Consider the following 25,546-nt stretch of genomic DNA (forward strand, 5'->3'; position numbering starts at 1 on the left):
AACCGAATATATAGATGCACCTAACGTATATATATATCGATCTTCTTCTCTATCTATAAAGCACGCAAAATATATGTTTATGGAAACGAGAAATTTATTTCGATATGATATGTGAGAAATTTTCTTTAAATCGCGTTTGTATGTCGATGTGAAAAGAATAAATTTACTTTTGATCTTATATCAAAATTATTTCTTTCTTAATCATACGTACGATTTTATGTATGCTCAATCATAATTATAATACTTGCGAAAATAAATTGTCACATATCTATACCGAATATAGATAGCGTAAATTTTTGAGAAATGTTGTTTAGAGCTTAATATTTATTATTTATTTTTTTTTATTAAGTAACACATTGAAGCATTATAAAAACAAATAAAATACAACAATACTGCAATGCAGTTTATTCGAGAATTTATCAACACATTTCAACGTTTTCTGAGTTAAATATATTCGCGTATGTGCCGTAAAAGCATTCAACAGCGTCGGAAAAATAATAGGTCAAGAAATACTCGAGAAAAACTACCTCAGGCGACACTCAATATGTGGCTCCATCGGGTGCAGCCTCTTCTAGAAAAATCAACCACACTGAAAGTGTGAAAGCTGTTTCGTACTCTGCAAAAATTTAAATAAGATTCGAACACGCGAACGAAAACGGATGCAATTCCAGAGGTATTTGCCAGAGAGCACGAACCACTATTCGTGTTATTCGCTAAAGAAATCAATATCACTTGATGAAACGCATTACAGAATTTATTAACTTTACGCGTTTTAATTCGAAAAATGATCTGATTCAATTTTCATTTATTATATCATTTATTGTATTATTGTATTTATTAAACTACACATTTATATCTTTAGTGCCACAAATGCGCATATGTAATTGAACATATAAAATATAAAAATGATTTTAAAGGAAATGACCGATATACGTTTGGAGAAAATGAAAACTAACGCATATTATGGAAGATAATATTTGTGACAAATTGTTACGTGTAATGGAAACAATTATTGCACGATTGGATACAAAATTCCCAATATTTTTACATTACTCGACATTGGAAATTTTCCAACATTAAAAATTCCATTTAAAATATATATTAAAAAACAAATTCTTGCAATTGCTATGCAGAGTGTTTGCAGTATTCTACATATATGAAAATATTTGAACATTTATTTGCGTATATCAACAAGAAAATTCAATCATCATCTTATCACGAAGAAATAATTTGCGTCAAACTAACAAAACATTTTATATTGTATATCATCACATTCTTAATTTACATAATATAAACAAAGTATTTATTTTGTATTAAATTTTCATATTAATAATAAATTTTTTTAAGTATGTTTAATATTTTGATAAAGATCTCGAATCTTTGACATTAATGCGAAAACACTCGTGTCTTTTTAGTATCCACTTTTTAAAGGAATTAGTAGGAATTAGTACGATCTTTTGTAGCCGTTATAGAATCTTTGATCAATTTGCGAAAAATCTATCTCTTTCTTAATATCTTTTCATTATTAATGTATTAATTAACGGATTAGACAGATGAAAAATTATGCGTACAGTTTGTGAAGAACGTGTGATAAGCACATCGACCCGATTCTCACCGACGTGAGTACCGGACGACACCGTCTATTATCCTTCGCGTTTTGTTTCGCTTATTTTCATCCGGTAGATCAAGGCAATTGGTACCGCAGGCATTGTACAGAAAATTATCGCGCTTCGCCCAAAGCGATCTTTACATTACACAAAATGTTCGTACGAGACTGATGTGAAACGATCTTAACATACTTCGGTTATCCTATGAAGCGCCGTAATTGCGCAAAACAACAAGAAGACGCCGCTGGACCTCGAGGCTTGTTCATCCCGCATGTACATATGGAAATCTAATTTTAATGATAACGGATCAAGAAATATTACCGCGTCTTGCTTCTCTCGCCTTTTTAAATATCTACCTACTGCCGTTAATGATTTATTTTCTTTACAAAAAATATAATGATATTGTTTTGTAAATGTATCAGAGCAATACTATTAATTTACATATATACACAGTACATATGTACAGCCGCACTCCATAAAATATTTAAAAGAAAATTCTTGTAGTATAGGAACTATATGTTTCTCTAACGTTTTCTTCGTGAAGAGGAAAAAGTTTGCATCCATCTTGGAGTGGTTATCAAATGGGATAGCCTCGGGAGTTCGCTAGCTATCGGCGCATAGTCGATAGTTGTTACTACAGTGTTTAGAAAGATACGATAACGATTCAATCCTACCTGGATTGCTGTCGGCGTTAGAGCTGAATAGGACGCATAGGCCCGTCTCGTAGTTGACCGCCTGACAGGAGTCGTTTGCCTGACAGGTCTCTAGGCAATCGGTGAGCATCAACGTGCCTGGTATGGACTCGAGCATGTTCGTAGGCGCGGTGTACACGTAGCCGGTTACCAGTTCGAAGCCAACCATCTCGGGATCGCATTCGTCCGAACCCGCGGATGGCCCGGTGTAATCCGGGCCGGAAAGACCGGACGGCACGGATGCGGACGACGGCGACAGGTCGGCCGCGTGCGTCGACTCCGCGGAAACCGCGTGAACCGCGTAACCGTATTTCGAGGCGGTTTGTAATAGTAAAAGTAACGCGACGAGCTGTCGACGATTGTACGGTCTCGTCATTGTCGCACCTCGATTAGACGCTCAAGATGAAATAACGTGTCGCGGACGTGTCTGCAATCTGTAACAAAAATCAAATTTTACACGAGATTATTCATTGTTCGAGACACAAGAGATATTACAATATACGTATGTCAATATCCTTTAATTATATCTTTTATTGGAAGAAGATAGTAAACCTCTTGAAACAGAAATAATTCGAAAGCACACATATAATTAAATCATCAATTATTTTTCGCAGAATCATGACTGCTTTAATTTTAAAAATCCGTTCTAGATTTTACTAGAATTAAACTAGGATGTGAAAAGTGCACATATTTAAAATGTGAAAAATTGTTATTTTATGATATATATAACAAGATAAATTTTTAAAAAATTTATGAAAGAAACTAAAGATGAGGGAGACATAATTTGAATATATAACGACAGTTTAATTACTGAATTAATAATATTTTTTTCTGAAATAAAATACAAAATTAAACATCTCAAAACATTTTCTTGGACTGTTTTTTCTTCGTTATGGGAGTATGTATTTTCTGCTGCTTTTAAGCGAATGTTTCAATACTCTGACGGATGGAATAAAGGAGAATTAACGGAAATAGGAATTAACGGGATGGAATGTACCGCCGTTGGTCAAGTGTCGCGTTGTTCTTATTGGAAAACGGGAACGGGAATAGTAGATTGGAAAATAAGGTTTGCTCGCATTAATAATGCGAGCTGGAGCAAGAATGTTTTTAACGACGACAAGTTCTTAGAAATTCTGCGCAAAGTCGCAAAGATAAAACTTAGAGATTTCGGAGCAACGTCCGGTTAATGGCATCGAGACATCGTATATCAGACAGCAGCAGCTTTAAAAAGTAAAATCTTTACGTAAAACTTTTATAGAAATCAATGTAATATCTCAATTATTCTATAAATTGACACATTTTCACACATTTTAATATAGATTAGTTTAACGTTTAACACATTAATATCGTGCAAACGTGAAATACGATTATGAAATTTAAAATGCTTTCGAATTATAAGATATAAAATATAGACACACACAATTTATAAGTCTGTTAAAAGTCAGTGAGCATCCGCATTAATATAATTAACATTACATATTTTGCATGACTAAATTCAGATGAATACGACATGAAGAAATTAAAATAGCAATTAAAATATTACGAACGCATAACCAGTAGTAATAACACAGTAACGATAATAAATTGAAAATCGTTCATATTTCCGTTTAACATCGTTGCATACATTGTGTAATAAATAACAAAACAGGACGACGTGCATATGCGGGAATTTAAATTGCCGGATATTTTCGTACACCACTATGACCCCATGGATTGCCTCGCGCGGTGATCTCCGCAAACTCCAGCAGTTTTGTTCCGATGCCGAAAATAGCAGCCGAAATTCAACGTAACGTCGTGTTTCACAATCGCGATACATGGTGCGTCTCTACGCACGTGTTGCACGTTAAAAAATAATTACACCGACGCGCACCATTGTCGGCGTACCCATTCGCGGCACAGTAAAATTCCAGGGAACATGCACGTACCTGGAATCGAACAGTCGAGAGTGAGAGAGAGAGACAGGGCGGCTCGTTCGATATATCGACGTCGAATTTCGCGGGAGGCGAATCGTCGTCGAGGCTATCTGGCCGCAGGCGCGATGCTGCACGCTTGCAATTCGGCGGCGCTTTATCCTGGCACTCTTGCGCCGTGCGAAGGTAAATTCCACGAACACCTTTCTCACGGAATCGCGTTGGTAAGCGCGCGCGAGCGAACTCGAGAGTGGCCGTTAGCGCACAATATGCTGAAACGGTACACACAAACGTGGGCTAAGTCGTTGACGCGACCGAGGACGGAGAAAGAGAGAAAGGGAGAAAAAGAGAGATTCACCACGAAGAAGAGATAAGGTGTACTCGTATATATATTTATGTATATATGTAGGTATTGTATATATAGGGACCGATTACTTTTGTTTAGCGCGCATGGTGCAAACCACCACGAAATCACAGACGAAAGCACGATTCGCGATGGTAATGCGGGAGACTCTCGCCACTCGCCGCGATCCCGCTCACTGGAGATGTAACTATGTCGGCCGACTGCCTCTTAGGCACTGTGTACACCTGGCAGTGTGGCTCTCTTCTCCACGAGCGACCGAAGACGTCTGCCGGAGGGGACCGAGGCCGCTGCGGCTCTAAGGAGGACAGAACGGTACGCACAATTCGATCGTGCCGGTACAACACCATTGAAAACATCATCGCCGGTTTCTTCTCCTACCTCCTCTTTCTCTTTCTCTTGATCGGCCACCTCGCGCTATCCCCGCCCAGATTCCCCGCATTCGCCACTTCCCGCTTTACGTTTTTTTTTTCCTCTTTTTTTTTGCATTCTCGGTCGGATCGACGAAGTCATGAACATCGGCCTGACAATTTGTGGTCGACAACGCGATTTCAACGCGGACCCTAAAACTGCCGCCCACTTTACAATCTTCCGTGATCGCGCGTTCAACGGGGTTCAACTATTTCGCACGATGACGCTTATATTATACATATATATATACGTGCTCGTGCAAGCGGGTAAGCCGTGACACTTTATGCGTTAAGTCACATACGCTGACAGGGATTTACTAGCCCCTTAACATCCTCTTATTCTCTTTTAGAATACGCGAGTCTTCTCGACATCGTTTATATTTGATACCTTCTCTTTCGCACGTTGACAGTTAAGATAGCAGGAGTGAAGGGATCTGACAGCGGATAACTAAACGCATTATCGCCCGACTGTTCTTTACCAGGGTTCCATATATGTAACCGTGAGAGATAATGGAATGTATTTTTTTTCCCTCATATTGGTGTTCTCCGGATCCTACAGCCTAATTCTTCCACGACATGTAACGGGGACCGGTCGCCTCGAGGGATCATCGCCGAATCCGACACGAAGTTAATTTATTTTGCAATTGCGTTTTCGCCGTTAGCGTGAGAACGGCACCGTTTATAAATTCGCCACGTCGACCAGATTCGCAGGTTTATCTGATATCGCGAATCTTTAACGTTGATAATCAAGCGCGCTTATCAAGGATTTTCAGGATACCTATTGGATGAATACGTTTAATACTTAATGCGTAAATCGATATACGCTGCAAGCACACACCACACGTAGACAGAAACGTGTGACATTACGTACGCAAACGGTACACGCCCGACCAGCGAGGATAATTTGCACGATGCGAGGAAACGAGACAGAGTCTGCGGACGCGAGGCGCTCTATGTCATTAGTAGGTACCTGTTGCGGTCGTGGAAGACTCGCGGAATGAGCCGATGATGCGTGTCGGCTAAAATAGTAATTATGTCGCGCGAGAGAGAACGCACGCATATGAGTACCTGTGGAGTCGTTGTACGACGCGCGGCGAAAGAAGCCGGGGACGAAAGAGAGAGAGAGAGAGAGAGAGAGAGAGGATCGGTCACTCAAAGAGAGCAAAATTGAATGTTCACGTGTGTGAACAACGCGACCCACGCAGCCGGGGCCCGTCGTCGATGTCTCCGCGAAAACGATCGACGAGCTCTCGTTGAGCTTCCACCTCGCGAAATGCGAGAGGGAAAAAGAGAAAAGATGAGAGGAGGAACGAAAGAAAGAAGAGACGGCACACTATCTGGAGAGGGAAAAGACGAGTCGCGGAGAAGGGGATGGGGGACCACAGCGCTTCGTACCAGGTGCCTATACCATCGCGTCACCATGGCGGAATAACGGTTCCTGGATGTCCCATCGGGTTCAATCGCAATCGGCTATCTCGCGCCGCGGAATTTTGCAGGGAAACGACCGCTTCGTCGATTTACGAGCGGCCGCTATCCATCCGCCCTTGAGTACCAATCGATCCGATGGATCCTCCCCCCCTCCCCTCCTTTCCTTTCTTCCTCGCTTCGTCACCTTCCTTCCTTCTCTCCTTTCCCCATCGCGTCATAATTTCGCGGTCGTGCGCATCTTGCGAACGTCCTCCGATAAAGAGGACAGCGACAGTCTTACGTCGTCGACCGACGGGTTTTGCGAGCACCATTGGAATTACGCTCGAGGAATTGCGAGTCGGAGATGGTGCGACCGAACGAGACACTAGCTTCCCGCAGAATCTAAGGAAACGATCGATCATCGCGATATAGTCACCGATTAGTCAACCTCGCGGTTAATAAACGTTGCAGAATAGTCTGGATGTTATTAACGTGCGCGCGTTAGTTATTATTAATAAAGTAATATTATAGCGCGTAACGGGGCGGTACACGTAAGACGTAAGAGGAACGATCGCGCAGCGCGATAAGATAATTACTATCAGCAATCGGTGGCAATAGCATCAACGCAGCGCAGCACGCTACATACGCAGAGTGTACGTTGCGAAGCGATGCATTAACTTGTATCAACCGCTCCGGATGGACCTAAGCGATCCTTATGGAAATTGAACGGCTAACCAGTACTTATATTTCTGTTGGATTTCTCTGTTGCATCGGTCGATTACGCGTAAATGCCGCGATCGCTTCGTTTTCCCTTCCTCCCACCGTTTCTCCCGTCCAAAGATGCGGAGGATGCAAAACCGGAAAGTCGTATAAATTTAGCCGGTTCGGTCAATTAGAATACACTTCCTCGGCCGACTGCCAAATATGTTACGAGGTTACGACAAGGTGACTCAATATGATTCACGCGGGTGACTCGCACAACGACATTAACGGACACGCGACTTATCACATAACGGCGTAAGACTGTTCTCGATACCCGTTCTCGGTCAAACGGATTCTCAAAGTTATGCAGAAGGTTATAAGAATGTGCACATTCGTGAGCGTGCGCGCGCCACGTCGTGGATTCCACGGTACGTTCGGCTACGTACCACGGTACGATCTCCTTAGATTTATGGACGCTACCCGCATCGTGTTAAGAGAGTCACAGAGTGATTTAATTCGTACCACTTTATCGCGCGAGATTCTCTCCTCGAGGCAGCGCTAAATTTCTAATTCTCGCGACGTGTCTCCACGAGTCAGATATACAGCCAGAGAGAGAGATACATGTAAATTTTGTGGAATAACGTTTAACTGTTAAAAATGCGTTTTTCGTCTCCATTATGTATATATATATAATGGAGAATTTAATTAAGTACTCGAGTATATATATGGTATATATATACACTCAAGTACTTAATTAAATTAAATTAAATTATTGGCATCTGTAAACTGCTCGCCTATATATATATCTTCTTGTGCAACATCCCTCCTCGATTGAAGCATCTACAGGAAGCTCAAACTAACTCCCTCGTAACACGGAGAGCAACAAGATAGCGCAAGTATTGTAGACTAACGATTTCGCTCGAAAATTCAGCGGTAATCTCTGTAAATCCCCGTTCCGTTCGTCACGCCGCGTCTCGCATACCAGACGGACGGATAACGTCTCTCTTCGAAGATCGTCGCGACAGTATGCACGTAGAGTCGGGAGCTTGTTACGTAATTATTCGATGCTCGACGTCGGGACGTGTGTGCACTCACGGTCTCCCTGAAAGCCGCATCTCTCCGTGCACCGACTACGTCGTTTTAAAGCGATATCGGGGAGGGGGCGGGACTTTAAGCATCAACCGGGGCCCGGTTGATCGTCGATCGGCAGCACCGCGAGTCCCGCGGAATCGAGCCGAGGAAGCCTCCGTTAATGGTACGTTCCGTGTTCGGGTTCGACGCGCTATGCGTCGACCAGGAAAACGCGAGGAGTCGGATAACCAGGAAACTGGTTTATGCGTGGCTGCGCGCTGTGTGGCTCTCTAAGTAGGTATCTACTACCATCTTCATAAGCCAACACCAACACTGTCGGCGGAAGCGAGACGGAGTCGCGGCGAATAGAATGGAACAGAGCTGGAAGGAGAATTGGATGGAACACGAGAAAGCGGATGGATGGAAACCATCCGGGAGATGCGGGCAGAGAAGGAGAGAAGAAGAGGTGAAACGGCGCGAGCTACGAGCACGAACGAACAGTCGGAAGGCAACGAAGGAAAGATGAAACGAGAGAAAAGCAAATCGCGGGAAGACCCTATGGCTATGGAACTTGGCGGACGAGCGACTTAAGGATGACACGTCTCTATCTCCCTCGTTTTCTCCCTCTCTCTCTCTCTCTCTCTCTCTTCTTCTCTCCTCCTATGGCTTTATCTCCACGTGTCTGCTGAGATACTGTCGTAGCCGCTGATGAATCCGTCGACGAAGGAAGGTAGAGAGACGGGCGATTTCGGAGAAGCGGGCGAGCTCTTTGCCGCTCGCGAGGCAACGGCGGTAATTAAACTTTGGTCGCATTTACGCCAGTATCTCGCTCCATTCTCTGCACCTCGAACTTGTTCTCGCTCGAGCGCGCGAGAACGTTTCAGCGAAGTGTCGCCGAGAGATTGATGGTGGCCCAACGTGGTAACCCCCTCTCGTTCCTCCTCTCCCTTCGATCCACGTCGCCTCTAGGCCTCTGCTAACTCCGTGCTGCGCTTGATTTCCACGACGTGTCGTGCCTTTCCTGGTTCTGTCCTCTCTCTCTCTCTCTCTCTTTCTCGCTCGGTGGTTCTCTTATCGCGACCGCGCAGAGAAGGTGGCGTGTTGCGACTCGTGCGTTCAATCGCGATAGAAGATCTTGTCACGAGGCTGGGAGCGGCATTACGATCCGCAAGCTCGAGTCTCTATATCGCGCTCGCTCACTCGCTCCTTGCGTGAAGCAGTTTATTTGCATAGAGGCTAATGCGCCGGGGTGGTAGCTTCTCATGACATTTTTCCCTTCTCCCTTCTTCTTCTATCTCTCTCGTGGGATACGGACTGGCATGGTAATACTCAATCCAGTATTCTAAACGTACACACAGTATGCGTACGTATTCTGCGACGGAGAGCTGTTCGCAGAAAATGTACATTTCTGTGCCAATGCACGAGTCTTTCTTCCGAGTAGCGCGTCATCGAATCCTTCATTCAAATGACGAGCGTCCATTACGGAAGCGTAGCTGAATTTCGAGAGAGAAGCGAGTGTATCCCGCGAAAATGTATCCTATTGAATTTTCTGCAGCGCATGAATTTGGTGCATCAACGCCGAGATTGGAACGAAATCTATCCGATCCGTACTTACTTTCCATAACGTAAGACGTAAAAATGGGCGTCTCAAAGTGGGTTTAAAAAAATGTAGTATCTCTCATCGCTGTTGAAGAATATACCGCGCGTGTCTCGCGAAACAGGGACGACGAGCGAGTGGAAATATGCCGCCGCCAGACAGACGCGTTCGCGCAAGGTCGTGAGACACCTGCGCGAGCTTACCTGCGAGTGAATCGACGGTTACGCGCGCATAATAGAACTACCGCTCTCTGATTGTCATTACCGTTGCTTTCCGCGCTCATCACCTTCGCACAGTTGTACACGCGCGGTTGCGCGGGTTTACTGCACTCGGCATAGGGAAAACGTTGATTGAAGATAAATCGCCGAGAAATGCAGTTTTGACGCGATCCCCTCGCGCACGATGATCCGCCTTCTTCGGTTTTAACCGCGTGACACAACGCAATATTTCCCGATGCGTCGCTTTACAGTATCACGCAACTTATCTATCAAGCAAAACTATATCGCGCATCTCCCTCTCTCTCTCTCTCTCTTCACGTTACTTACTGTCGTAATAGAGGGCTAATTAACGATGCTTGCGGATGCGATGGAATGGATTCGCATCGGTGCGACAGAAGCGGAGAGAAGAGCGAAAGAGAGTTTGAGAGATGGATAGAAGACGAGAGCGACAGCCGGTAGCAATTAACTCACCCCCGTGTACGATCGATAACCGCGACGAAAGCTGTTGGATCGTCGAGCGTAAATCTTGACGACGACTACCGCAACGACAACTACTTTCTCGATCGTGCAGAACATAAGTTCAGGACTACGCTCGATTTACCGAATCGTTCAGTCGTTCCGCCCGTATCTTAGTTAAGCGGCGCTTGACTGACTCCTCTAAGGGAATCGATCCGCCAGCCTATGACGCTCTTCGAGACTCTCGTAGAGGACTCCCTTTTTGAAAGCTTTTCCACGACTCGCACGTTCTCAGGACGAACGGAGGTTGCGGAGAGAAACACTATCGTTCATTGATCGTTATCGGTAAATGCCGCGTAACGTTTAAAGATGGAAAAGTTTATCGGCAGAAATCACCGTCGACACTTTACCGATAATTAACGCTTTAGCTGCGCACTATCTAGTTTCAAACTCTCGTAGCTGAGGGCTGTTTTGCAATTTCGCATTCAAACGATTAAGCGGATTATAATATCGATCATTACACTAGCGTAGTAATATGAAATATTATTTTGGAGGATGCTGTATGTATATGTACACGTTATTAACGGACTTTATATCATTCATGAAATAACCCATTATTTACTCTCAATCTTAATTTGTAAATTACAAGACCATTTCCGCATTTTTCATAAGTTAATTGCTTATTAATTGTAATGTATTTTTTGAAAGTAATTTTAATGTAATTTTTGTTTTAAATTTGAAATGTTAAATATTGTTTTAACGTGTAATATTCTGCAATCGTGTATAATATGCTATTACTTTACATCACAGAGAAATTACAGTAAATGAGACAATAATTTGCATTGGGGTAACCGTATATAATATATTATAGCTTTATGTAATGCATTAGCTGGGATGTTCGATCTGTTTATGTAATGACGTTGTACGGAGCAAGGTACATGTGCTAGTTGCCTCGCAAATTTGCTAACAATGGCTAAATAATACATCTCCATTTACATAATACCTATGCGCATTGTTAATGTTCGTTATACAATGTGCGATATGATATATTTAGCAATTTCAAAGATTCTAATTTGTCGTCCTTCATCTAAAATTATATTCAATATAGGATGACGAAAGCGCAACTCCTATAATATTTCGATCGCGCAAACGAGATAAAGGTGAGTGTAAATTTTAATATTGATATATTATCGCATGCAAAATAGAACCATCGAGATCTCAAGATGTCAGAAATCGCGCAAAGATACACAGGGAATTATGTAATTTGCCGTAGTACTCCCGTTTCGAATGTATCGTTTATCAATGCCCTCTTTTCTTCTCTTTCCGTTCTTCGGTTATATATCGGCGAGTTCAATTTTTTACTTGATAAACACAAGTGGAATATCCTCTGATAACGATGGCGCGCACTTCTCCATTCCGCTTTCTCTCTTTTCTACCGAGCTTCTCTCGCAAAACCCCGCACCCTTTCGCCGATACGTTGCGAGGGAACAAATCGTCGAGAGCAGACGCGTTCGCGATTTAAGCGGCTCCGTAAAATTTCACGTTTACCAAGCGCTCTCGAGCTACGTCATGCGGAAATAAACGCGGCGCTCTTATTTGTTTGCGCATCGAAATCGTGCATGCGAATTTTCTTTACTTCGCCAAGGCTTTCACGAGCTTAACCTAGTTTGAATACCCAGTTAGGTGAGAAAACTTGATCAGATCAATCTTCTCGGAATGTATTTTACCTCACTTGTGTCTGACAAGAAGGTTATAAATAAGCGTTCGCTTCTGCCAGTGTCTTCCTCACCTGCCTCTTATCTCGTAATGTAAACAATAATAATTTTACAGTTTAGTTGAATTCAAAAATATAAGAAGGTATAAGGCAATATATGTCGCGATATTTATCTCCGATAAGAAAGTAATTTTCTTCATAGAAGAAAATCTCGATGTATTAAGTTATCAAGCAGCGCTGAAAAAATATTTAAATTGATAATATGAAATAGTGTCGAGATACGCCTATATCCCGTGAGACACTAGTTAAATGGCGCATAAAATATTCCGCGAGTCACCTTATACCGTTACTTTTAACCAGCGATTTTAATAATCATATTTTATTCCAGCAATAATCGCACGCATGCAAGGAGCAACTGGTTATACAGAGCATAACATCTAAATCCGTATATGTGTATCCACGTATAGCTTTAAGGCGATCGAATTATATCTCGATTACGCACTCCTAAAGTGAGCTAATATTTACCACTTAAACGCACGCAAATTATTGCACCACCGTAAAACGCGCTCCGACCGTTACGTCGCACTAACGTATCCATCACCTTTCGCGGCAAGGTCGTTGGACCTTGCCGTTATAGAAATAATCCGTCGCAAAATCTGTATTTCTGCAAGTATGTTACGGTTCTCCTCTTCCCACCCGCGCGCGCATCATCGCTCATAATAATAAATTATTATTTTCCCATATGCGTCGGTAACGAACGGACTTTCGCGGTAGCTAGCGGCCACTGTCCGCAATGATTTATAACAATTTGAGCCACGGGTCTCATTCAGCCAGCACGCTGCTGCCTTTCTTCCGTCTTGGTCAAGGTGATCCTGGAGAATTATCCACCTAGCACCGCTACTTTCAGGGCAACGAGCGGTCGATTGCCGGATGATATTATACGGTATTACTTTCATCTTTTCCCTTCTCTCTCTCCCTCCGCTGATGGCTCGATAGAGCACATCACGTAGACGCTCTCTTCCACTTTAATGAAATCCTTCAACTTTTCGACGACATTTCTCACTCCGGTTATCAGCGGTTCAATTATTTTCTCGATAAGCGCGCATCGTCGCGATGTTAACGCGCGACAGCTTGCCTCTTCTTATCGATAATGATAATTATGTCTCTCACGAGAGGAAATCCACATTCATAGATCTCTTTCCCTCTCTCTCTTTTCCCGATACAAGTTGCGATAGTCAAATGCTCCCAAGTGTTACGATGAGAACGCGACGTTCTTATTTTTATCGTGTCTATCAAACGATAAGAAAACATAACTCGACGATTGGTACGGAGGCCGAGTATGTGTAATATCGTCAATAATGCTTGTTGAATGCTTACGACGGTACTACGAAATACGAGCCGAGCCCTCTTCATGGTTTTCCCGAGCCATGGGCTTTTATCGTCTCGATATCGAGGGATACGTGCATACGTAATCCGTTATCGCAATCGATGTTTTACGAGCAAGCGGTGGAAGTTGTAGCGAGAGGCTTGTACGATACGCGTTCTCGTAGATAAGCGGTAAAATGATTATCAATGTCTCCGCGCGGCAGATTTATCTCGCTCATTGACCCTCTCGCGAACTTTCCGCGAGGAAGGGCGCGAATGGGGGATGGGAGAAACGATGGTCTCTCTCTCTGTCTCTCTCTAAACGGATTTCGCAGCGACCACTCCGGCGTCACTCGTGATTCACCGACGGTGATTAAGGGCTGACGATCGATCGTCGATCATCGTCGTTGCTTCATCGATTCTACCGGCATGCGGACGCGATTAGTTCTATCATACGATCGCGCGGGGTTAAGCGTTTCCCAGGGGTGTGCGAGAGAGGAGTGCGTCTTCGTTCGGCATCTCCTTCCCCTTCTCTCTCGTGTTCGTCGTTTTCTTCTTCGTTAGGGTACAAGGAGGCACATGTGTGTGTGTGTGTGTGTGTGTGCGTGTGTCGTTACCCGGGCCATAACGATCGGTCAACTAGGCACAAGCAGAGATTAGTCATCCGTGGATACTTAGTAAGTAGCGGGGGCTTTATATGTATATACATACATCGTATATGCACGCATATGTACATACGTATGTCTGTATATCCTTCATTAGCGCCGGTCGCGCGGTAAGACCGGCTAATTACGCGTACACATAAGGCCATGGCGTTACGCACAATATATTCCCGGTAGTTAATCGACCGTGTCGGTGCTTCGGAGAGATTTTCACCGAGCAAAAACGACCAGGCGCCATTATATAATCCGCGCCGAGCGCGAACTCCGACCGCGAGATCGATGGTCCATCGTTCTACGGCGAATACCACGGAAGAGTTCGAGATTGCGAGATTGATTCCGAGACATTACAGATCCTGATCGTTTGGGACGTAATAATCGTAAAATCTCGTGCTCTCCTTTCGTATTCCCGCTCCGATAGAGTTCTCGGCTTTTTTTTCTCAGGGTTGAATTTAATTTAATTTTACAAAATCGCACGTACACGTTTCGTATCGCACAAGTTTTTTGCTCTCCTATAATCGTGCTATTAAACAGGTATCCGTGCGAGTTGTAGTTAAATATGCGGAATACACCAAGCTGTCTGGATACCGGTGTTAGCCTTGACAGCATCTTTTTATCGTTTTCTTTGACTCGAGTAAACGGTATAATTGGCTCTTAAGAAAGAATCAGAAACGCGTGAGAGAGCAGTGTTAACACTAACAACGTGTTCTGAATACACTCTTGGAAATCGAAACGAACAAAACCGTAACGCGTTGGTTCGACTATCTATTTATTTCGAACCGCTCTGGTATAGCTTTATCCCTCAGCCTCATGCTTTCCTTAGAACTGTACATAATGATGTAACAACTTTTCTGCCATTACTAGCATTACGTAACGAAATTGCATACAAGAAAATCATACATTATAAAATTCGTTTAACTTTAAAACGCATCGCAAAGTTATATAAATTGCTAATATATTTGCATCATTTTATAAATAAAGTTTGGAAAGAAAAATTTAATTTTAAAAAATATTAAAAACATTTTTTTTTAATATAAAAAATAGATTGTGGAGACAATAAAGGTACGACGAAAGATTGCATAAAATTGGGATTTCATACATCAATCAACCGCGGGAGTCGCTTCTTAGTCAAGTCCGAAAGTAATAGCGCGCTCCGCGTGAAAGTAAACGCTTCGGTACAATCGGTAATCTGTCATCGCGATAGGTACCATAAAACTTTCGCGAGAATGATATATTACTGAGTTAACAGCAATGGAAATTACTCACGACGCCAATCGTACCTCGCAGAAACCGACACGCGTGAGCGTGTGAACGCCCGGCTAAATTACGAGGCGTTGTTAGCCGATGCTCCGCGGCGCGTTCAACGAGAAAATATAATGTCCGCTATGAGAAACTCTCTTGCGGGGAGATTCGTCTCTATTGCTCGTGTAGCCTGGGTATTACTCGAAAAGATACTCGGACTCTTCTATCATCTTATTTCTATATAGATATACACACGCACACAATCATACGCGCGCCTATCTAGGTAAATTACCATTTCATTGCCACGTCGACCTTTATCGCAACGCGGAAATTATTAAATTAACGATCGAGATCTCGTTCTCTCTTGCTTCGTGAAAGCAATTCCGGCGGTTTCTTCGCGGCGTCATCCGCAGAAGCCCAGCACGCCCGCTTCTCATGGCATTTTCGAAATCTCGTTAAGCGGTAACGGAGATTTAATTATAAGCAGAACGAGATGCCAATTACGCGACGCTTTCAACTCCGCTTTATATATATATATATATATAGGTAGATCCTTGAGATCCGCAAATTACATCGAATTACAACGGAATCATTGATTTCTTTTTGATCAGCTATTTCCACTTGACGCATAAATTAATGATTCGCGGAGATGCTATAAACGAGAAACGTGATACGCTTTCTGGTTCGCGAATTCTGTACACACCAATGCACTTTACATTCTTGGCGATCAATCGGCTTCGTGTATATTTCAAGCAAAATCAACGAACTTGAAAAAAAGAAGAAATAAACGCACCGGGTGACATTTGAATCTTTTACAAAATTCGCATTTAATCCTGACACTTTTATGATAATGGTTTCATTTCTGGCACAAATGGCCCGAAATGATGAATTTAACGACGGTAAATCTTGTTGTCGGCTTCCTTATTGCGAGTGATCAAAGTGGTTTCGAACCTCGTGTAGGGTCCCGTTTTCTCGGTATCGAGATCAACGTGATATCGCGTTTCTTTTCGAAACCGCTGCAGTTATTCGTGTTCAGGCCTGCGCAAACCAGTCTTATCTTCTTATCGCACGCAAACAGCATTTTTTCAACAGTAGATCTGCTTACCCGTTCTCACGTTACGTCTTGTTTATACGCGAGTTACGCGGTAATTCAAAATGCGTCAGCGCTGTTGACATCATCCGGATGTTTTATCCTCTCTTCTCTCGACTCGACCGCATTAATTGGGCCACATGTCTCATTATTTGAACAAGATTATCCGTAATATCGATCGTTCTGTCGCGCACCGACGTCACCGTACCACAATTTCTTGCTACGATTTCACCGAGGCTGCTGGATTTTCTTGCCAGTGAGTGACCGAGACGAGAGCTTTATCGGACTGGCATTGGTAATCGCGTATATCGCTTAATGGCGCCATGGATTTCTGACAGATCGACTGGTCTCGATTTTTCGTGGTTTTTTTTCATGACGAAATGCACACCTCGTTCCAGTTTATTGCTCGCATTGCTCTCATTAGCGTATCTCGAGCAGATACCAGTGCGATGATAATTGAAAAAGGCTTTGAAAAAGGATCAGACATGTTTCGCGCGAATGCAGTTCGTGCGAATAAAGTCAAGATAATATCTATATTAGAACTTTGCGCGATAATAATATCGCGAGAGTATCGCGGAAATAGTGTTACGAAATGTTGTTATAAATGGAGAGAAAAAATAAATAAAATAATCTGACGATACTTTTTTTTTGTAGAATCGTGTTGCACAAGATACTTGTCGATCGCGAATGCAGACACAATTTTATTACGTACAGTAAACCGGTGATGACGCAATGGTGATCCAATGTATGGGATGACTGTAGCAATGCCTTAACCGTGAAAAGAACTCTCGATGGTTCGATATGACATAATCACGTGGCGATAAATTGAACGTAAATATAAGGAGGAAGAACGAGGGACCAATTTACGTAAACGCGGGATTGCTATCTTCTAATAGTCCATTCTTGTTTACGTATATGGTACTGTTTCTTCTATATGCCACTGTAAGCTCATTCCATTCTATTCTATTCCGCTTTATCTTGTTATTCCCTTTATATGGACAAGCATGTTCCCAAATTTGGAGTTACGTAATTCATCGAAGATTATCGGCACGTCATCTCCGTCTTATATACACGGGAACTCTCGCGCGAATGATCGCCGATACGCATTGTCAAAGAATACTGTAGCACAGAAACAGAATATAATGCCGGCAGTTGTTACGATGGATAATGCATATCCTCTAAAGAACGATTTCATCCTCTTAGACCGAATGCACTTCCGCGTCCTCCTGAAATGCGCCCTCCATCTTCCTTCGCAATATTCAAGCCGCGACCTGAGAGTTTTTCCACAATCCTCACGGACGTCCAATTCATTCTCGATTCTTTGAGACGTAGTAACCATTCTTCGCCGAGGGAAGATCTCTCACTTTCTCACCAACTTCTCGCAGGATTAAGACTGATAATGAGGGCCGAAGGAAAATCAGCGTCTTAGCATGACAATACGACAGACTCGCCCTTAATGGGTTACATGGTGATGACGAGGGGGTAGGGGGAAGAGGGTAAGGGAAGAGCGAAAGATAAAAAGCGCTCTGACGGCCGGAAATTTCCATAAAACAATACCTCGGGTATTAATCAACCTTTCTTGCCCGTCTGTCCAGATCGTCGGTTGCCTTCGTCGAAACTTTACCCTCTTCTCCTCTCGACCTCTTTACCACCATTCTCGCGTTCCGGGTGCAAAAAAAAATGGACAGTCCGTTAATAGTCTCAACTTATTTCGGCAAGCTATGAATTTATATTCGCGAAAAGAAAAAATTAATACTTGAAAATCTTTTTTCCTCGAAAGAATAGCCATTCCTATTAAATTGAAACGCGAACGATCCTGAAGGCTCGTGTTCAATTAGCGATTTAAATCGAAACCTCTGTTACACACGCATCGAGACTCTCGCATCCGAACGTTATGGATCAATTTTGATGAAACGGTATACGGGTTTATCATCGCTTTTACCATTAATCGCCAATTTGATTTTGAAAAACGCACAGGCATAGATTTGGCAGGTGCATTTGTGTTTTTTTTTCCTCTTTTTCTTCTCTGTTTTTACTAGTCTCTCTTCCGGTTGATGGTATAATTAACTTAACAAATGAAAATTGTGTATTCTACATTCAAAACAGTATTATCTCTCGGTTTTTGAAAGTGCATGCACGCGAAATAACAAATAATCCTATACGCGCATATAACATATACGTGCACTCTTTATGTGTATATGTAAATAATATTTTTGCTATTTTCAATTTTTTCTTCGATATTATCGGATATTAATATCGACATCACAATTTTTTACATCTGTTCGTTTTTTACGTTTGATGTATTAAATTATTTATTGTAACATGCTTTCGATTATATAAGCTCATTATTATATGTAAGTAATTAATTACAGCAGTTTATTCGTTTCATGTACATTCAAGTTATTATTTATACATCGTTTCATAAATTACCTTATTAAATTCAAATGAATAAATACATGTATTACAGTATTTCATACATATACACTTTGTTGAAAGTTACGCGCAATCTGAAAGGAATTATTTTCAAACAAATCCGATGAAGTAGATTGGCTTTTTAACATTTATCAAACTTGGACGAAAATCCAGACATACAGTTGATCCGAAATAAAATAAAAATTTTCCCGGCGACTATCCAACAAAACCGATCAAGCGCATACATAGAAATGTGTGGTAGAAATTCGCGTCTCGATGTTTCGCGTATGTGTCAAGTCGTATATCACGGCGAAGAAAATGGTTCGCTGACTTACCCCGTCCGAATCGAAAGTTAGATCGCGTTTCCGTACATATCACGCGCAAAGTCTTCTTTATCAAGAATGCGGTAGTGGGGGATTAATCGAAGCGCGCCGCGCGAATTCCCGAGATACAGCCTTATGTTACGTGCCTGACGCGTTCGGGAGTATTTGCCACGATGGCATTACACACGTACAACGCAAAGGGGAGGCTGGCACAAATTAGTATTCCCGATGCCTTCCGCAAATAGCCTCGGCGCTTTGCGCGTCCGCGTGCCGACGCCGCGTCGACCTTCGCGAGCTTCGCCGCGAGCAGCAGTATCGCCGGGCATGTATTTTGTCCTATTACGCGTAAATATGGTTACGCAAGATTAGAGAGTGAATTAGCGCATTCAATTAACGGTTACGGCTGTGCCGCAGTATCGCGTTACATCGCGTTGCATCGCGTGCGCCGCCGGCGCGCATCTATTTCACGGGATTTCTCCCAGCGATCTGGCGTATCGCACGTACTGCAATTCGGCACGATATAATGCGCGCGTGGGGGATGCTGGGGAGCCGCAAGATAGCGAGAGCCTAAGGGTAAAGAGAGAGAGAGAGAATGGGAGGGGGCAGTCTTTTACGGATTTATAAGACTCGTCGATGCGGCGTGCATGCAACTTTATCACGACTCGATATCTGCTCCATGTTTCTTGGGAAAAAACGCGGAAAACTCGCGTCCGATTTCCGGAATTGGCGGTGAAATGGTCGCGAGAGCTTTTAGAACTTATTTCATGAGATTTCTTCTGACGAAAATGCAGCACGTACTGCATTTTGGCACGATACCGCCGAAAAGAAATTGGTGCATCTAAGAACCATCGATGTATTTTATCTCGATGGCAGGTGGAACGTGCGATTCCCGATACGGTTCGGTCTCTTTATTGGACTAAATCGCACAAAGATTATATTTACCGAACGATAGCCAAATCGAATTATAGCGGCTGAATGAAACAAGTATCGTATAGTTCTATGTTGCATTATTAGTTTGATAAAAAGAAAATTTCAGAGGCCCAGGTCTGTGTTGTCTCAATCTTTTGCACTTATTGTCTATGTATACGAATTTGACATCATTAGTGTATATTTTAATGCATAACGACGCTTACGTAAAATCACGGTGTTCCCTCATAACTGTCGAAAGCAGTCGGAACGTGCAACGCTGAGAATGCAACGTCCGAGATTATATCCCGCACGGGGTTCTCGGACGACGGTGGTTTAATCGAGTCGACGGTAATCTAATTCGACCTTTAGAGTCACCACCACCGCCGTCAGGATGGTCGCAAGCAACGAAACCGCCGAGGATGGAGCGAAGAACGAAGAATGCTCTTCATTTCGTCGTTTTTTTCTCTCTCTCTCTCTTTCTCTCTTTTTTCCCACCATTCTCCTCAGTCTTTCGGTTCTCTCCGAGCTAACATTCCTTGCTTGTTGAAACGAAATTAAAACCGCCGGAAAGAGCCGGGGAGTACCTACGTCTCGAGGATCAGAGACGGGTGCACACATGCTGCAGGCGCGTCTCATTCGGACGTGTAATTGCGAAATACGCGACACAACTTTACGCGAACGTTCGACGCAACTTTTAATTGTATCCGTCGCGGTAGCGCTATAACCAGCGGACTCGACACGTTTCGAACATTGAATCGTGCGTTCTACGAGATTCTAGTAGCCATTATTTTGTCGTGGCAAAAGTTTGACAGAGTATATACACATATTACGCATCCAACAATGGAACGGCGAATTGAAATTATTTTGTTACAATTTCATCGCGAGAGGTTAATTATTTCGGACGTGATGCAATAAATACGTTGGTAACAATTGAATATCATTTTTCAATTATTGATTCGTAAAATGAAAAAATATGTCTTTTTAGTTTTTCTAGGATACACATAGGTATAAAATTTGTGTTGTATATTACAACAATATTACATTGAAAATAAAATGATGAGAAAAAGAGTTACGATGATTGAAAGAGTTTTACATGCTTTATTCATATAACACAATACATTCCTCGTCGCGCTAAATCGAACATTACTACATCAACGAGGAACATGGGATACCAGTCAAAGGCGATAAACTGCAAGAAAGGATGCTTCCTTTCGTCTACAATGTTACGGCGTGAATACAAATCGAGGGGTTTTTTCACGAACGCTCGGCAAGTCGGCGTGATAGTGGGTCCAGCCACCCTTCCTTCGATCGTGAACGAAGCGTGCCACGAAGCTGTCCATTTTTCTGGCGGGTTAAATTTCTACGACTCGACGGCGCGACGTTGACGGATGCACCAGCTGAAGAAATCGTGCCTCGCGACGCGTCCGGGCGTGCTCGCGCTATCGTTTGCATGAAAAATCGGTCCGATGTACCCTAAATCCCTCCGCCATCAGAGGCGCGCTCGTTCCGTTAGTCCATGACCTTTCTGAACAGAACCTTCGGATAACAAAACGCTTTGCAAATTCTTTCATACAGTCTTCTAGCTGTTATCTCTGTAAATTTAACCCTTCAACTTGAACATGTGATGAATATATGATTAGATGTCTCATTTATTTGCACGTGATAGTGTTTCATTAATTCAGGGAGTCTCCCTCTTTCTCTGTTAAACATCTTGCAAATTTTATAAATAACGTGTTTATTATATATATTTTCTGATGAGTATATTCTTGAATATATTAAATATGCTTAAGCGAACCAAGATTGCATTTAATTGTGTGCGAAATTATAAGATTTAGATGTTGCATGTATAATCGACAGTATGACAGTCAAAGATCAACTATTAAGTTGTATCAGTTCGTTTACATACGAATGTGATTCATTGTTATACGTAAAGTCAGCAATGCGTGTTATCTAGTGTCATAACGCCAGAGAGTAATTTATATCGCGATAAAACACGCGTAATCTATTTGATTGCAGCGAACGTTCTTCTTGCATCAATGATTGTGTCCGAGTAGATAACATCGTTACTAGCTCACAGCGCGTCACATAGATACAAAACGAGTTACATGACTAGTCAGATTTAGTAAAGGAGTTGAGACTTGCGGATGGAGCGTGAAACGATTGAATCGAGCACATATGAGAGCAAGTTTACGAACTAAAACAATCGTGCGCTGCGCTGTTTAAATTTTCCATTTAACGCATTTCTGAATCGATACGATACGATATAAAGATTGTAATAAGACAAGAAGACGACCGGTGTGATCATTAATGTCGCATCGTCGACGTTGAAAAAAGTAGAGGCGTTCGATCGACCGGTTTTCCAGAGCCGAGACCGACTCGAACCGGTACTTCGTGTATATATACATATATGTAGATTGTCGAGTGGAGAGGCCGACCTGATATCCGCGATTGTGTGTTCAAAGGCGCGATTTAGTTTAATAAAGGAAAAAAGGATAATATTACACCAATATACGTCTTGCGTGTATAGATATACACTGATCTCTGTGCACTCAATTAATAATTCTAGCTCCAACTTTTTCTTTTATCTTTTTTTATATTACTCCTTTAATTAATTCCACAGATATACAATTTATTTTAATGGAATATATTATATAATTGTAGACTTACACAATTAGTTGCGTGCGTAAAACTATTTAAGATTTTGCATCTCGCGTGTACATGTATGCATATGCGAAGATACATATATTTATGCTAACCTCTGCGCTCATATATTCGAATATAATTTTAGCTATCTTTTTCTTATTTAGTCTCAAGTAGAAGATTTTATTTTAATTTTTTCAAATCAAAAGATTAATTATAAAGTTATTTGATATTGAAGATTAGAAGACTAAGCGTGAGAGAAGATATCTAATCAAATTTGTCTTAAAAAGTGTTTTTAAATTAATTTGAGGAAAAGGAAAGAAATGAAAATTAGTTTACCCGAGTCGCGTCTTATATATTATATCTTCTTATGTATTATGCTTTCAAACGCAAAATATCTGTCTTGCAAAACTGCTTTTGAAAATAGCAAATCCGATTTACATAAACAGAAGTGCGTCCTCATCTAAGAAGCTTAATTAAGACTTCGAAAATTCATAATTTTCGCATTAACTGTGGAATCGTACTCGGAATACCCCGCTCGTTGCTACTTCCACCACTACTACTTGTAAAACCAGTCTTGGCCACGACGCTGTCTGCGTTACTTCGTGATGTTACTTCCGTGATCTCGGCTGAACTCGCGAATGTCGATTGCAATCGAAGCGTTATGAATAGGTCGCTTTCGTATATTTCTCACCGGCGCCGCCTGACTCTTTGTCGCCGATAGGTAGATCCGAAACACGGATTACGTTTGCCTACTCTCAGTCGAGGACTGTAAACTCGCGCGAGAGATCGTGTTCGGTCGTACACATAACACGTATCCGAATGCGTATACATAGGTATACGTACAATGAAGTCCCGTAGAGAGTTCTCTCTTTCTCATATACGATATTTCGCGCGTATATCGTACTTGTATTTCCGGCCCCGATTACGATATCTCAAGAAAACGTACCTATAATAAAATCGTCACAGGTAAAAGTAGTCGACACGGAAATGTTAATACTTTATCGAAAAGATCCGATCATTATTTTGTTTTCGATATAATGATAAAAGGCCGATGATGTTTCTTACGCTGTGAATTGGTTGATAAAATACATATGTGAAAAATATAGATTTCTATAGACAAAGCACTTCAAAATACTTCAGAACAGCGCAAAGTTGTTACCATTTTTGAAAAGAGAAAGAGAGTATATATTTTTGTGAAAATACATAAAGATATTTCAAGTTAGAATAAAAGCTATATCAATGTAATAATACAAGAATCTAATCTGCTATTACGCATGTGCATAAATTATCGTAATTAGAATATTTTAGTGCGCGGTAGGACACATTAACGAGCAAAGATGATCGCGATAACATTAATGAATTATGCAAGCCACGGCAAGGAGAATATCCTGAAAGAATTTTATTGGCGTATCTAATTGTACGTACGTTACCATCTGAACACACTTCGAGACTCGCGCAAGAACCCACATCTAAATTTATAGATGCAGTTACGTTATACGTTAATGCTTACGCGAGGCTTTTATAGATTACCAACTAAAATATATTGTTTTTGATGTCCCATGAAATCACAGACATTATTGAAACCGCTATTAAATGTCCATAATTCAAATTCGCATAATTCGCGGGATTAAAGATTATGATATATGTGATAGATAGATTATGCGACTTATTTAAATGTCATAAACATGAGTTTGCGCTTTATCGGAGCACCACTTCGAGAACGAGAACAATTAATACGGCACTAATACAATTTTTGTTGATGCAACAAACAGCGTCTCTAATGAGAAAACCTGCTCTCTTATGACAATCACATGTAGCAAATCAAAATAATGGAAAGCTTTCTTTGCAATCGATTTCTACAGTTATGTTGATTAGCAATAGGGTGAATACAGGGGATGATAAAGAGTAGTAATAATAGGAGTAGTAGTATTAGAGAGTACTCGTAATATATAGGGATATAGTATAAGCCTTAAATTATTTTAGCCTACATGTGACGTCGCAGCTGGAGCACCGGTGCTTTATTATAGATTGTACGGATAGGGACACCGCTATTGCTGGTTTAATCGACCAACTTTTCTAGCGTTCACAGCTATATAGCTGTTTCTGACGCGGCGAGGAAGCAGCTTGGACGAAAATTAATGGATCGGGCGTACACGCGCATACAGATACGTACTTATGCATTGTTGCACGTAGCCATTCGTGAATTCACATAAATTGTGTCGCGCGTTCTCACACAGTCGCGATGGCGCGGGTTGCAGGTTATCGTTTTGCGTATCCCGTTACACGGAAGCAAAGTTTGTAGCCGAAAACTGAGGGCTCATTCGTTATGCATTTTCGGCGATTGTTTGTTTTCGAAATGTGCCACAAATAATATGAATATGACAGCTCGAAATATATAACGAAGCCTGCGATGATAAAATTTATTCAATATTTTATCATTTATTTCCAGCGTGATCGGCTGTCATTTACACCCCGTAATCTTTTATGCAAATAAAAGAATATATTTTATCTTTATAATTTTAATAAGATATTATCGCGCTCGCAAGATATTTAATAATAATTTGGAGCTGAAATTTAGAAAAGAGAAAAGGAGAACTGCAAATGTTTGAAATGTCCAATTGTTAACACGTGCTTTTCTTACTCCATTTCAAGCTTCATAATACCTTATGTTATAAAATACCTTATATTCTGTCCTTTACATTGATATTTATGATTTGGGCAAAAGGATTTAATTTTGCTCGTTTGTAACGAGTCGACT

The 25,546-nt window shown here is 41.8% G+C and overlaps 2 protein-coding genes across 3 annotated transcripts in view; one reads left to right on the plus strand and one right to left on the minus strand.

Moving 5' to 3' along the window:
* The window catches only part of Atg16 (Autophagy-related 16), a 387,422-nt gene that overhangs the window by 225,870 nt on the left and 136,006 nt on the right, over window positions 1–25,546 (plus strand). The gene's annotated exons all lie outside the window — the stretch shown is intronic.
* neo (ZP and PAN domain-containing protein neyo) overlaps window positions 1–25,546 on the minus strand; it is a 172,879-nt gene that overhangs the window by 70,792 nt on the left and 76,541 nt on the right. Inside the window, exon 3 of the mRNA XM_029315354.2 lies at window positions 2,282–2,733. Coding sequence (XP_029171187.2) covers window positions 2,282–2,675 — 394 coding nt within the window. The 5' untranslated portion in view covers window positions 2,676–2,733. The remainder of the gene's footprint in view (window positions 1–2,281; window positions 2,734–25,546) is intronic.

Source organism: Nylanderia fulva, unplaced genomic scaffold (genome assembly GCF_048542155.1).
Source record: "Nylanderia fulva isolate GAGA-0341 unplaced genomic scaffold, ASM4854215v1 Scaffold6, whole genome shotgun sequence".
Lineage (NCBI taxonomy): Eukaryota > Metazoa > Arthropoda > Insecta > Hymenoptera > Formicidae > Nylanderia > Nylanderia fulva.